Source organism: Cynocephalus volans, chromosome 10, assembly GCF_027409185.1.
Source record: "Cynocephalus volans isolate mCynVol1 chromosome 10, mCynVol1.pri, whole genome shotgun sequence".
Taxonomy (NCBI): domain Eukaryota; kingdom Metazoa; phylum Chordata; class Mammalia; order Dermoptera; family Cynocephalidae; genus Cynocephalus; species Cynocephalus volans.
The window spans coordinates 29,265,583-29,281,717 of NC_084469.1; the positions used below are offsets into that span (position 1 = coordinate 29,265,583).

General features: G+C 42.9%; 1 protein-coding gene across 2 annotated transcripts in view; it reads right to left on the minus strand.

The window, feature by feature from the left end:
- SMG6 (SMG6 nonsense mediated mRNA decay factor) overlaps positions 1–16,135 on the minus strand; it is a 217,320-nt gene that overhangs the window by 99,207 nt on the left and 101,978 nt on the right. For both annotated transcript variants that reach the window (XM_063111281.1, XM_063111282.1), the window contains exon 13: positions 8,094–8,295. In XM_063111281.1, the coding sequence (XP_062967351.1) occupies positions 8,094–8,295 (202 nt within the window). The remainder of the gene's footprint in view (positions 1–8,093; positions 8,296–16,135) is intronic.

Genomic DNA, 16,135 nt, shown 5'->3' on the forward strand with positions numbered 1-16,135 from the left:
GTTCCAAGAGTAGACATAAAGAATGTCCTTGCTATACACTGTTTAATGAAAAGAGCAAAGTGAGGAAGAGAATGTATACATTACCTTTTTTTTTTTTTTTTTTTTGGTGGCTGGCTGGTACAGGGATCAAACCCTGGACCCTGGTGTTAATCAGCACCATGCTCTAACCAACTGAGCTAACTGGCCAGCCCCCTCACTACTACTTCAATCATATATGTATATATGTGTATAAATATATTTCAATGGACATACAAGTGGTCTAAAAAGATAAATACCAAATTGTTAACAGTGGTTATCTCTGGAGAAAAGAGTGAAGCGTGACTTTTAACTTTATGTTTTCTGTTAATTGTTTTATTCTTTTGCATGAGTATGTATTTTACAAAAGTCATCTTAATTTTTAAAAAGTATTCACGTCATCTTTACTGAAAGAAAAATTCCTTTGTTGCATATGAAAAACGGGGATGAATCAAAGTACACAATGTTTTAAGAGTGGGAAAGCCATAGAATAAAAAGACTGATGGTGAGCACTGAAAATACTTAATATAAAATTAATTCTAAATAATTATTATAAATTTAGAAAGAAAACGCAATTGTGTGAAAAAGAAAATACATACTCATATTGTAAGCAGTCCTAATTTCCACATCTTAAATATGGAATAGTCAATAGCTTTTTTTCGTTCTTCATGTTAATAATTTGAGATTAGAGGACTAAGTATGTTTTTCAAAAACTTAGTCCCTGGTAGCACTTAAAATAAATATTTTCCAAATCACCAAACAACATAGACACTTCCCCTCAAACTAAAGATATGTATATGTGTGTGTGTGTGTGTGTGTGTGTGTGTGTGTGTGTGTGTGTGTGTGTGTGTGTGTGTGTGTGTGTGTGTGTGTGTGTGTCTCAATCTCAACAAGACTATATAAAAATATAAAACAAGAAAAAAGCATATACTGCATGATCCCAATTTCATGAAAGGAAAAGTATACCCATATAAGTACAGGGGGAAAAAGACTAGAAAGACATATACTAGACTCGTAGCACTGGTTAACTTTAGGTGATAAGTTTGTAGGTCATTTTTATTTTCTGCTGTCTGCTTTCTTGTATTTTCTATAAAAACTTTTTTTGTAATTATATGTGTAGCAAACAGGCCAAAAAATGTCATTTAACAACTAAACAAACAAACCAGCAGTTCCAAAAGTTGGACAATTTAAACCTCAACTACATAGATTATTAACGACAAAGTGTCCCAGGACCCTACATTCAGACATGAAGCAAAGATGACTATAAAAATAAATGGGATGTGATATGAGACTTATAACCATATAATGTGACTTTTACAACTTATTCCCTAATCAAGCCAAAGAGGGGTCCTGGAATAGCTTGTTGGGAAATTCTTGGTCAGACAACATGGGGAAGAAAACAAAGATCACAGAATAATCTACATGGGATGCTAGAATGAGGATCACTTACTTCTATTTATAACATAAATTCTTTGGTATCTGTCCACTGAATAAATAGAGCCCAAATAAAGACAGGGCCTGTCACTAAATAGATCCTTACATAGTACTATCTATAGCTATCAGTCATATGCATATATTCTGAAGATGATAATAAAGCTTTTTGGATATCGATTAAAGCAGAAATGAATTCAACTCAACATCTTTCTCCTAAAACAGCTTCATCCTCATCACTTCCCCACAACTGCCTATAAGATTGTTGGAGTTTCAATGAGAAAATGCACATAAGGAGCTTAGCTCAGTGCCTGGAACATAATCAGTGACTGAAAAAGTTTAAATTTACTATTATTATGATTTCATTATTTTCTCCATCACTTAAGAAGCATAATGTGGCAGAAAAGACACACTTTTATTTGCTTTGCTTTCAAAATGGCTATTCCTTTTTTTAAAACTTATAGCTCAGTTGGTTAGAGTGCAGCATTATAAACTTCAAGGTCATGGGGCCAGCCACAAAACAACAACTTGTAATGGAAAATTTCATACACATACAAAAGTAGAATATTATAAAAAACTCAATAATATACCTATCATTTATATTCGACGATGATCAATATTTGGCCCTTTTAAAATTTATAGTCCTATCCACCTCCTGCCCCCAAATTATTCTGAAGTAAATCCTACACATCAAATCATTCATTAGAAAATAGGTTTTGAAGTCATACAAATAAAGTTTCTAATCCTATACTACCTTATTAGCTACATTACCTTGGGTGAACTACTTAACCTCTGAATTTAGGTGCCTACCAGCTACTCAATAAATGTAAGATCACTTTATTTCTCCTGGTTGACTCTGTATTAGTCCATTCCTGTTGCTCATAACAAAATTCACAGAACTGGGTATTTTATAAAGAAAATGAAATTTATTGCTTAGTTTATTGAGGCTAGGAAATCTAAAGTCCAGGAAATACACCTGGTGAAGGCTTTCTTTGGTGGTAACTTCAGTGATGGCTGAGTGTCACATTGTAAAAATGGTGGAGCAGATAGAGCAAGAGAGTAAGAGAAAGGGACTGTCGTTTCTTTCCTTTTTAAGTTCTCAGAACCATACCCCTGACCACCATTTTTAACCCATTCACTATGGCATGGTCCTACAATCTAATCACCTCTTCAAGGGTCCACCTTTTGATTACCATAATAGATTTCCCATCCTCTTAACAGTCACAGTGCGGGCCAAATTTCTAATACATAAAACTCGGGGGACACAATTTAAGTTTCAGGGAGTTTTGGGGGGACATAATTCAATTCACTACAAGTTCCAATTGTTTTCAATACCTGTGATGTTTCTCTCAAAATGTAAACAGCTCCACCCTACTGCTTTTAGCCTAATCTGTACTTTTTTTATCTTCTGAATAATTCTAATACCAACCTGTTTTCTCACCTATTGCTCATTCTATGCCTGGTTTTCTACTGGGGTTTGTTGATTTTAGGCAGAATACTAATACTGTAAGATGTTCAGTAAATCAAGAAGATGAAGAATGAAGCAAGTCTGGGAAAGATTACAAAGGCTATCCTTGCAATGTACACTATAAGATTAAAAGCTCCAAGAAGTCTTGCAGTAATGGGCTCTGTTTAACACTACTTTACCCTTACTTATATGATCACTAAACTCTTTAAAAAAAAAAAAAAAAAAATTAAGAACCTACAAAACTAGAGTTCCGTAGAATGTGCTTTGGAAATACAATGATTATATTCATGCCAAATCAGTGCTCTTAAATCAATGCCTTCATTGGTATATTAAGAGCTCAACAAAACTGCAAAAGCACCTCACTGCTTATAGGCTCAAATCAACTTATGTTGCAACTCACAACTTTATATATGCCACAATCTCCCAAACTAGGACAATATTTGCTTTATACATCTGGATCTCTCATGTTGTGTGGGCAATACATGTTCAGTAAATCAAGATTGAACTAAATATGTGACTAATCTTGACCAGTAATGAAACTGCTCATCAGGCTGCTACTGACCAGTCCCTGAGATATTTTACATTTCTTAGTAATGAACACTAGAAGCTGAAGGAAATGTCTACCTTTTTCATATTTCTTTCTTTCTTTTTTTTTTTTTTAAAAAAAAGATGACCAGTAAGGGGATCTTAACCTTTGACTTGGTGTTGTCAGAACCACACTCTCCCAAGTGAGCTAACCAGCCATCCCTATATAGGGATCCAAGCCTGTGGCCTTGGTGTTATCAGCACCACTCTCTCCCAAGTGAGCCATGGGCTGGCCCCCTTTTTCGTATTTCTAAAAGGTCAAGTGATCCTAAAAATTCTCTCTGACACATCCATACTAATATTCTATGTCAGCCACGGAGATGACCCATATGAGTTTATCATTTTGAGCTTCACTCTCCTCTTTTATAAAATGAAGGTACTAATAAGTATATGGCAGGCTTACTGGGAGGGCTTAATGAATTACTGTATAGAAGAACTGATACATGACAGGTACTCAATAGAAATTATTTTTCCCTGCCAATGAGAACAATAAAGCAGAGTAAAAGGAAAAGGAAGGTGGGTAACACTTAATATGGGGTAGCCAGGGAAGACCTCTCTAACAAGGTGACATTTAGAAGGGATTGAAAGAGCCACACAGCTTTCTGGGGACAGAGCATTCCAGGTTAAGAGAAGAGCAACTGGAGAGATCTTAGGCATGAGTGTTTGGTCTGCTTGAGGAACAGCAAGTATGTCAATGTGATTAGAGCACGAACTTCAAAAAGTTTGCGGAAAAATGGAATTAAAAGATAATATGAATCTTTCCATGAACTTTTTTTTTTTTTTTTTTTTTAAAGATGACCGGTAAAGGGATCTTAACCCTTGACTTGGTGTGGTCAGCACCACACTCAGCCAGTGAGCCAACTGGCCATCCCTATATAGGATCTGAACCCATGGCCTTAGTGTTATCAGCACCGCACTGTCCTGAGTGAGCCACGGGCCGGCCCTTTCCATGAACTTTTTGAAGACCCCTCATATTGGGTATGAGGAGAGCAGTAGGAGCTGAGTCAGAGAGTTAGGGTGGTGACGGTGGAGTCAGATCACGTAGGGCATTATGGGCCACTGTTAAAACTTTGGGTTTTACTCTAAGTGACAGCAGTAGCCATCAAAGATTTTGAAGAGAACCAACATGTACTGAGGTTTTAAGGAAGATCATTCTAGCTGCTGTGCTAAAAAACAGACTGGAGAGTAGGATGAGGGAGGAACCAGAGAAACCAGTTAATAAATGGAACTAGGGTGCAGTGGTAAGAAAGAGTTGTATCTGCATGTATTCTGAATATGAGGATATGAGTTGCTAATGGATTAGATATGGAGGTGTGAGAAAAAAAGAAGACCAAGAATAGCCCCAAGAACTTTGACATGAGCAACCTAAAAATCAAAGCTGCCATTTACTCAGATGGGAAAGAATGAAGGAAGACCAGGTTTGGGGAGGCGGGGGCAGGATTTAGCAGTTTAGATTTGGAGATGTTATGTTCAACATACCTATTTTACAGTCCTTGAAGTGGAGGCCTATCTTAGTCTCCGTGAACTTCCACTGTCTCCTAGGTAGCCTGTAAATCACTACCACAGGCTTAGGGTTGAGTTGGTGGCTCTGTGTTTCTCTCTATCCAGATCACATTCACATACTTGGTATCTGACATTAATGAAGATGGGGTTTGGCAAGTCTGAGGCTGGTTAGGACTCCTCCCTTGTCCTGTACTAAAACACGGCTAAATCAACAGACACCTCCCAAACGCACCCTCTCGAAACAAGACCACCTTGGGATCACAAAAGAAGAATAGTAAGATCCTTTGGACCAAGCCATGCTTATCGCTGTGGATTGAATGTCCCCCCAAAACTCACTGAAACTTAATCCCCACTGAGACAGTGTTAAGAGGATGGGAAATCCTGTTATGGTAATTGAAACGTGGGACCTTTAAGAGATGATTAGATTGTGAGGACCATGCCCTAGTGAATGGATTAATCCATTGATGGTTTAATGGTGGTCATGGGTATGGTTATGATGGCTTTATAAGCAGAAGGAGTGAGAAGCTTAGCTCTCTCTCTTCCTCAGCCATTTCACCATGTGATACTCAGCATCGCTACAGAGTCACCACCAGGAAGAGGCCCTCACCAGATGTGTTCCTTGGACTTTGGACTTACCAGCCTCTGAAATGTAAGCAATAAATATTGTTTCTTTACAAATTACCCAGTTTCAAGTATTTTGTTATAAGCAACAGAGATGGACTAACACAGTTGTCCAATTTCTTTCTAACTCAACATCTTTCACAAAGTATAAACAACTTGTTAGTTGTCTTCAGGCTCACATTATACAAACCCCCATTATTATCCCTTTCTGAGACTAGAAAAGCAGAATTTTACTCCAAGTTTTTGTTGGAAAGGCATAAAATGAGTATTCTTCTTGGGAAAGAGAGGTTCTCTCATTCCCAAGGTCCAGTAGCCATTAAATGCATCCAAAAAGTATGGGTTTTTGATATGCCAATGTCTAGAACCTTTACTTACAGAAATTTAAACAGTGGGACTATGTATTCGAATCTTGCTATAAGGCATTGGTTCACAGTTTATAGTTTGTCTGTCTGTGTATGTGTGTGTATATTAAACAGCTTTAATCTTGATCATTGAGGCTTCTCAGTACAGTAAGAAATATTGTACATGATCAACATGTTTTGTTCTCGGCATGGAGGCAAGGGTAGGGGGAATCATCATCTTAGAAAGTAGTACAACCCAAGTTAGGAGGGCAGAGGGGGATGGGAGAGGACCCCTCCCCCATGCCTGTGACAAAGTACAGGAGTTCCCACCCCCAAACTAACCTGAGTCCAGCCCCTCTGGGGGAAAAAGGGGTACATGAACTCCCCCTACTACACAGGTGCCTCCACACTACCCTCCAGCTTGCAGCCCTCACAAGAGCCATTTTGCATAAAGTACAAGTGAAAAACTGAAGGTCACACACTCCAGGCTATATACAGGGGCTCAGTAGAGGGAGACTGTACCCTGCTTCCCTTCAGCTGCCCAGCTCAGGGAGGGAGTTGATGGGGGAGGGGGCATATACAAGAGAAGTAGGCCTCACTCTATCCCAAACAGTATATACTTTATAACAGAGAAAAAAATTGAGAACATTCCTTTGGTTCGATAAAGCAAAGATTGGTTAAAGAAATCTTGGCATATAAAAGAATATCAATACATCATCAAAAATGATTCCATATGGGCCGGCCCAGTGGCTCACTCAGGAGAGTGCGGCGCTGGTAGCGACGAGGCCGCGGGTTCGGATCCTATGTAGGGATGGCCGGTGCGCTCACTGGCTGAGTGTGGTGTAGATGACACTGTGCTGAGGGTTGCGATACCCTTACCGGTCAAAAAAAAAATGATTCCATATTAGAATACATTAAAAATATTAAGCTAAAAAAGATTAGAAATAGTATGTATAATAAGACCCACACTTTTGTTTTTTAAAAAGTATGTGTGCATAATAGAAGTTAAAAATTATACTAATATATGATTAGCAAAATAACAGTGATGTTATCTCTGAGGGACATATTTTTCTTCTTTCTATTTGTCTGTGTTTTCCAAATTTTCTACAATGAACAAATACTCTTTCATACTGAGAATAAGTTTTAAAAATTTTATCTTTGATATAAAAATCTCTCATATTTGCAATTCATATTTAGAATTTAGTTTTTACTGACTTTTTAAAAAACATCTACCTATGTCCATAGTATATATTTCATCTAGGTTGAAAGATTTCCTCCTGAGAAGCCATTTGTGGACTCCTCTCCAAAGACCTCTCCCCCAAGGGATATGATACTAGTGATTCTACAGAGAAGTCAGTCACCGGGTACCTCTGCCCCAGCACAGGAAACTCTACTCCCAAGGTCTGTGGTTGCTACTTCTCCAGCCTAGTAACGGCTATGTGGGAAACGTGAAGCAGACCAGATTGCCCTACTCTCCACCTGGCTGAAGACCCAACTGCTGAGCAGAGACTAGGAGCTCCACAGTCCCCACCGGCATAACAGGGAATGGGCTTTGTTTTCTATAAACAGACAGACAAGAAAAAAGCTCACGTTAAAACACAGTCCTTAGAGGAAGGAAAATAGGAACCAGGCAGCGGGGAATGCTTCATATTCCTAAAAGCTTTTTTTGTAAGTTAACACATGGTGTCTGCTTCTCTCTCGTCACCTATTTATCACTCTCCTCCTTAGAGAAGGGAAAAAGCCCTGGCTGTTTTCCTAGTGCAGAGTTTTGTGGCTGGGGGGAAGAAGGAAGGGGGGGAGGAAGGAGGGTGCTTTAAGCATGATGCAAACCATTTGGAGCTGAGTGAGAGCACTGCCAACACAAGCTGCACTATTTAAACAAGTGAGGAAATGATCGTATATACAACATGCCAGCGAGCACACACACACACACCAAAGGAAGTTGAGAGGGCTTTTTTTTTCAGGACACAGAGCTGGATGTCAGCAGCTAAAAGGTCGATATTTTCCCTTAACACCCTTCTCAATGACTTAATCATGTTCCGTTTGCACAGAAAACTTCCCAAGAATAAAAAAGTCTGGAGAATTAAGAGGAGGGGTGAATGGTGAGGGATGTTTGGCCTGGGGCTGACCTTATCCGAGGTTTTCTCCACGTAGCAGGGGTCCTGTGGAGCAGCCAGCAAGGGGACAAAGCCCGAGAGAAGCCGATCCTCTTCCAGGGTAAGAAGGGTGAGGTCATCATCCGGGTCCTTGTACAGTGGCACCTCAGACTGATTCACCGCAGTTAGTATGTTACAGAAATCAGCTAGCGTCGACCACACATCCACAGCAACCCTGTGAGAAATAGGTAAGAAAAGAAGAACAGCTCTAAAGAGGGACCAGTAAAAGTATTCTTAGCACTTGTGAGCAGGGAGGTGCTTGCATCAAATGCTATCTAGGTTGGCATCTGCCCGGAAATTATACCAAAAATGCTAGGATACAAAACTGTGCTCATGGCAGCAATCTGGTGTATGTGTGTCCATCTATGCAAAGTGGAAATTGATCAAGGAGAATTTTTAATCTTAACCAGACAGGAAAAAGAATTTAGAGAATCTGCTGCTTAATGCAGATCCTGTCACCTTTCCAGACAGTGTGCCTGAGACACTTACTCAAACACTCTAGACATCCAGTGCCTGAGGCAGCTCCCAGAATTCCCCCACTCCTGTCCAATCAAGTATGTGCCACACAGACAGCCCCTGAACACCAGCTTCCCCTCCTCCAGCCATAGCCGTGAAGGATCTAGTCACACTGCAGAAAGAGTCATGTTTTTAATCCCTACAATGTTCTAGAAATCTCTTCTCTGTGTACAAGTAGGAAAACAAACAAATAACCAAACACAGACCTAAAAAAACCCTCATTCCTGGCCTGCCAAGATCCCTCCAGGAAGGTAAAGCTTCTCATGCGTTTCAGCAGATGAACCAGTATAAGTGTCTCGGCCATCCCATACCCTCTCCTTTCTCTTACTTGCAGGTTAGATACAGGGTGACCAATCACTGTGGTTTGCCTGGGACTGTCCCAGTTTTAACACTGAAAGTCTCACATCCCCAGAAACCCCCAAGTCCTGGGCAAACCATGATGGTTGGTCATCCTAACTGCATATCACCAGGTCCTGGTTGAACCTGAGAAGAAACCCTGAAACTGTAAAGTCTGGCTCTCCCTACTTGAAATTCCAGAGTAAAATTATAAAAAGAAGGTTCATTTCTTTGTCACTCTCACTTGTCTAAAGCCTACTATGGTTCAGATTCCTGCTTTGGTGGGTGCTAAGAATCCAAAAAAAAATTTTTGTTTTCTTTTTGCCTGCTCAGAAATACCTCAAATTATAGTCAGATACAGGGTCTGCCAAGTCTAGAAACCTGGCTTTCTTTTCAGCGGAGCACCTAACCAGGAAGTCTGCAACAGGCAGTACCCCATGGATGCTAAGTTTTACTCCAAAAGGAGTGAGATGCATAGGAGCATTACAAAGAAAAGCTTCCCAATTAGGTTAAAGAGGTGGAGTGGTAAGAGGCAATAAGCAAAGAGAGCTACAAGAATCATCCTGGAATCCCCCCAGGCGAGTTATTGTGCATGAGCCCTACCTGCTAGGGAGGAGCCTCAGACTAAAGCAATTTGTTTATCCTGGAGACTAGGAACCTTTGGAAGATGGCAGAAAAGAGGGCATTCAAGGGACATGCCACTGAAAGTGATGCTGGAGGAGAAAGTGGAGAAGAGGTATGTGAACTCCCTGACTGGCTCCAGGTGGAAGGAGGCTGCACTGGTTTATTTACTGTAATCACTGCACTAGGAAAAGGCAATGAAATGAAACATCTTATTTTCAAGAGTGTCCTGGGAACCAGGCAGAACACAGCCCCATTAATCACCCAACAGCACATAATCAACACACGTGTACTGTAGAAGTAACTCGCTTCACAGGCTCTGCCCAGGAAAAAGAACATGTTTGGGAAGAATCACCGGAGGGACAAGAGTTTTCTAAAGCCTCTCTCTGCACAGACATTGACAACCAGACTCATTCACAAAGCTCCATCTTTTGGCTCAGCCGGGTTTGGCTGTCAGAAATGTTTTAAATATGGAAAAAAATAAACAGTTGCAACACGTTTCTGTGCTGAGATCTGCCTGAGCCCCTTTGTGATGTAATGGGAAACGCGGCATTCAAGCTACCAGCTGTAGAATAAACAGAACTTCGAGGGTTAAAAGGAACTGAACTTTCCACGACCCCATCTGCAGAGAAGAAAATAATAAGAGGAATGATGCACTGCCCCACAGCTCTGATAGTTTATCCTCCGGTCCCGGCTGCAGAGACAAGCACCGGATGTGATAGGGCTGCTCAGGGCCGCCTCCGAGGTTAGCGCTGCCCATGGGAGACACACAGGGAGGTTCTTCCAGTTCCCTGCTTCCTCCCCCGGTGCCCTGCTGGCCACTTGAGCCCACTGCCTGAGTCTGATCCCACAGCACTGGTGAGCTTTGGCCAACAGGCATTGCTCGGCTGCAGAGCAGCAATTTGGAAAATAAACAGGAAAGACGACAGTGAGAAGGAAGAAGGTGAAAAGTCTCCCAGCTGAATTCTTGGCTTGGGGGCCCTGGTTGGTGCTGTGCAGGTCAAGGCTGCTGTAGGACATAGTTGGGGAGTTGGGGGGAAGGGTGTGGGCAGCAGCGGCCCCAGCCAGAAAAAGGCAGCAGAAAATTACCGACGGCTGCCACAGTGGGAGGCCCCATATCCCGCTCTCATCCTCCCACCCCTACCATCTTGGATCCAAGTCGAAGAAATATGTGGTACCATGTGGTTCTCATTACCATGCTCTCCTGTCCCCAAAGGCTCAGATAAACCAAAACGGACTCCTCCCAGAGACTGCTGGCCACCACTAGGGACCCCTGCCCACATCTGCTTTTTGCCTATTACCACCCACCTTGTGCCAAAACCTTAAGACTCACTACAAAAATAAGGTGCACGAGAGTTCCTATCCCAATGTTGATTTGAAAGACAGCAGCTAGTGCCAAAAGGCATAGAAAGTACCCTAAGTTCCCAACTCAGAAATATAAATAAACGTGGTCCAAGGGCCAAGCTAGACTAAGCAGAACCAAGAGAATACACAAAATGCTTTAATGAAAGGTCATTTCTGCCCTGGTCAATTCAGACCGGTCTTGTATTTGAACTGATTCTGAGTAGCTGCTTTCTTCTGGTATCTGGATGGAATTGCCCAAGCTCAGTTCACATTCCAGATCATCAGTCATCTCCTCTCACTGAACACCACAGACACAAACACAACTACCTAGGCACCCATGGGCCATACAGTGACTCTCTACAGGGGTGGGGTAGTGGGGAGTGCCAGAAAACTAATACTAAGAGGAAGAGGAGCTTTGAAAAACTAGGTGAGATGCCTGAACAGAAAAGTTAAGATGTTTGCGAGAGGCTGAGGTAATTCCTGGAACTTGGGCAACAACACCTTAGCTTACCCCAATCAGGCCTTTGGGTTAGGAGGTCAGTTTCGTGGGTGAACACAGGGTTTCCTGAGTAGAAGGGGACAAGCTTAGCTTTTTCCTGCTTTAATTCATTATCCTAACTAGGAGGACCTTCTAACCTTCACCCCACAGCAGCCCTTGGACCCTAAGGATTCAAGGTTGGCCTGGGCTGAGGACCCCAAAGTCATATTGTGGGAGGCTATAAAAAGCTTTAAACAGCTCCCAGTATTCTGGAAATGCATGGAAAATGACTTCCCAAAAGGTTTTTTAGATAATCTCAAACCACCTCAGATTCTAAATGGACCTTCTAGAGCGCTGTGGCTCAGACAAATCCTTCTGGCTTGTTCTGGTTCAACTTATATTTTTGGGAACCTCCCAGAGCCCACAAAATCCCACTAAAGTTAGGGTACACTCTTTACCAAGCAGACACAGAGCAGCCAGAGAATATGAAACTGTGTCCAATGAGTCCATTTATAGCTCCCAGAATGGAGGCAAAGGAGTCTCTTAGCGGCTATGATGTGATTAGTGAGCAGGGATCAGCAGTTGCAGTGTGACCCATTGGCCCAACCCCACAGAACACGCCACACACCAGGAAAGCAGACCCCTGGCTAGAATCTGAACACCAGATTCTAGCTTGGGACAGACCATCAGTGACTAGTTAGAGATATGCACTCAGAACAAGGCTCACTCACTTCCCTACAGACATGCATTCACTTACTCCACCAGGAAAGGAAAAAAATAAGAGTTAATTTACTTTTTATTGCCACAGAATTCCAAGGTTTAATGTAGCTGTCAGTTTGAGTGCGGTGCAGCTGCTGACCGATACAATGCAGCCCAGGCCAGCCCAGGTGACTGGGGAAACACATTTCACAGAAATGAACCAACACACACTCTTAGCTGCTTGTTTGGGGGATATTGACTTGGGGAATTAGATTAACCCTTCAGGCTGGAGTTCATTCTGTAAATAGCATTAGAAAAGCAGCTTTAGTCTAGGGAACTGAGAAGGAGCCCTGCTCTCAGGTGGGCCAGTGGTTTTTATGTGTTTCTAAAATTTTGGAGTTTTCTCATAGGAGATGTTACCCAACTACAACATGTTCTGAAAGTTTAAGGTGTGAGATATGTGAGGCATATTATATGACAACAATCTACCTCCTTGCCTAAAACTCAGAAAGGAAGGCAGATCTGCCAGCTTTATATGGAAGGGGTCAGGTAGGACTTTTCTGAAAGCTTCACCTGGGGCAGAAACTGAGGGAGGGAGACAGTTTAGAAAGAGTAGGGGTGCTAGGGCCTGACCAGGGCTTAGTCCATCTTTCTGGCAAGTCAGCGGAGGACTAAGCACTCACATACCCCTTCATATTTTTACTGGGGGAATAGGCTGACTGGTGATTAATATCAAGTACAATGACCCCATGTTACAAGCCTGCAGGGGCCTGTGGAGGTGGCCATTTCCTGTGTAATACCAGCTTGTTTAAACACTAACATTCAAACTCCACAGCTGCAGAACAAACCCGGAAAGAGTTGAGTGAGAAGAAGCCCTGCATTGTGTTTCAGAGCTATGGAAGATCAGGGAAGTAATACAGATGGGAAATGAGTTGGGTCTTTTGGTCCCTGGGGTGAGGAGATCTGGAACTACAGCCAAGATGGCACAGAAAGTAGGCACAAGGAAGCTGAAAAAGAGAAAATCCATGGGCTACAGATGCAAAGGGAAAAGACAAGAGGCCGTAATAGGAGAAACACTCTTAAGATATGCAATATCTGCCTTTCAGAACTTGTTTCCGTATAGGCCATCATATCCTAGGTCCACAACTCTCCACATAGGGTTCCAGTGGCCAACATAAGATCACTGTTGCCCTGGAGGACTTCTCACCCAACTGGAGGAAACTGCAGGAGGTGACCAGCTAACAGCAGAAATAAACAGGAATCCAACAAGCATGGTAGAGTAAAAAGAATATCTGGGACTAAGATGGCTTAGCAAGTCCCTTGGGAAACCAAAATGTCATGCCAACCCTGTTTGCAATGGGCTGAGGGTCTGCTTCTGGTACCTCACTGCTAGGTACTTCAATAGGCCACGGGATAGGATGGAGATGGGGAGAAATCTATGCATCTTCCTCTCTTGAGATATAGGATCTACAAACAGCATGTCTTCTAGATGCCACCATGATACAAAAAAAGACAACGGTGTCAGAGATCACTATTCTAAGAGTTTAAACATGGGCTGCAAGATACCAGCCTCCCAAAATAAGAGAAGTTTATTGGGTGAACACTAAAGCATACAAGACTCAGTTGAAGATGATCCCTTCTACTTTTCCAGTTTATACAAACAAGTCAACTTGGGCCTCTGGGAGGGTACCCAACTCTAAACGTATTCTGCCCAGTAGGGGAAATCAAATTCTGAAGCTCAGTCATCCTACATTACTGCAAGAACATAAACTTCTCCATGTTCTAAGCAGTGCAGCTGGAGCTCTATGGACAACAACAGATCACAGTAACATCATCCTAGGATTTCTCAAGTACTAGAGCACTTCTATCGTGGTCCCCCCCACCACCATGCTATCTAGGTCAATGCCTTATTTGATTTCAGTTCTCCCAAGCTACAGTCATATGAATAGCCCCTGTCACATCACTATGGTGTGTTAAACCCATCAGCACTGTCTGTTTGGGAAAGAGCAGCCCCTAGGGGATCGCGACATCTCCACTGCACGATTGGAGCCCTCAGCAGCCTCCCTGGTGCGGATTCTCACGGTTCCTGCCTCTCTAAACTTTTAGCTGTAACCACTCCAACACGTCTTCTCAGTTTAGCACACACTGGACCCAAATAACCTCGGCCTAGAGCTGGAAAGTAGTCTCCCTAGGGTCAGTTGCTGTACCCTGCTGGGGTCAGACTGGAGCCTTAGGCCAACACCCCTTCCTTTCACAAGGAGTCCTGTGGGAGGAGTAGGGAGGGGATAGAGGCTCCTGCCGTGGGAGAGATCACGTGTGGCCCACACTCAGCACTCGGAGGAAGAGGAACCCCCTGGTGCCAGGCTGTAGTGCTGACGCCCCAACCCGGAGCCAGGGAGACTGGGTGGGGAGCCAGGGTAGCAAAGGGGCTTCCCACAGTCACCACCACTTCCTTCAGGGAAGTGCTGATGGACTATTACTTAGTGACCTCTTAAAATGCCCTTTTGGGAAGACGTATTAAGCGTCCTTGAAGGGGTGCTGATTAGACTTGGGATTACTTCTTATTTCAGAGCTACTCTATGATGGTGAGTGAACTAGCTGATTTTTAACTCAAGAATTTCTATCTCGTCTACAGGGTCAACACATGTAGGCTCCCTGAGGAGATCAGCCTACTGCATACTCTCTACATATTCCTATTTCTGCCTATGTGATAGAACCTCAGAGGGCTCCCTATGAAGCTTTTCCAGCATGCTCTGTATACTATATATAAGACAAGGCATGGAAAAGGCAGCAAGTCCAGGAATTTCTAGAGTTTTTTTTTTTTTTTTTTTTTTTTTTAACAGTAACTCCAATCCAACAGTGTGATAAATGCATCCAAACTACAATTAGGAAGATATATAGCATCAGAATGCGAAGGTCTGGGCAGCCTGGTGAAACGCGGGCTCTCCAGAGCCCCAGCTATGTTTCCCATTATGTAACCCTGGTCATGGGCAGACAGCCAGACTCCAAATGAAAAAGAGACTCTGGCTTGGCACTGATTCTATTTTCCTATCCTCATTCGGGGTCAGTGCAGTGTCATACAGCTGCAGAGAAAGCTCTGGGGATTAAACCTGGGAAAGCCTCCAAGACCAGGACCTGGGTTCAAGTACCAGCTGAAAGCAATAAACCAACTGCCACAGCTGGGCTAGGTTTGGATGTTCTCAAAGTCCCCTGACTCTTTCACTTACTGAGAACTAGAGATCAAGATGAGAGAAGATTTGGCTTCAACAGAGACTGTGAAATGAGTTAGGTTGTCCCACTGCCCTAGCCTTGCCAAAGGTCCTAGGATGCAAGAGGTCACTATGCTCAGGCTCATGGAGGCCTGTTCTCTGCTCCTTTCACCTGACATTCACAACTTTCTTCATGCTCACTTGGTCAAGTGGGGAGCAGCTGCCTCTCCCTTCTCGCAAGAGGCCTCGTGTGGAAGGGAGCAGAAACTGCTGGTAGATGGCCCCTCCAAACACTGCGGTCTGTTGTAAATACTCCACACTCTTTTACAATGGCCCAAGGCCACTTTCCAGACCCTGCTATAATCCTCTGTACCAAAAGTCTCCTGGGATATGAAGCCATCCTATTACAACTCCTAACAGGTACAAATGGGTACAAACAGGTACAAGCTCCTTACATGCTGACTCCAGCACACAGACCTACCAAGCGCCACTGTGGGGGAAAGCACAATAGCCCTGTGATCCTGCCCTTATCACTCTCCAGTACCAATGATGTTTTCTGCCATCATCATCCTAGGTGTTCCATATGTGCCTTGCTATTGCCCAGGAAAAGCAGATTTCACCAGAAAGAAGAACATGGGCAAAGAGGAGAGAGCCAAGGAGACTAACGATGAGTTTTGGAATTCCCCTAGGAAAGTGGAGGATGCTGTGCAATGATGCACTAACTGTACAAGGAATGAGGGTAACAGATGAAAGACAGGGAAAGAATGAAGGAAGTGAGATGAAATAAGGATCCAACATGTCAGAGGGAGCAT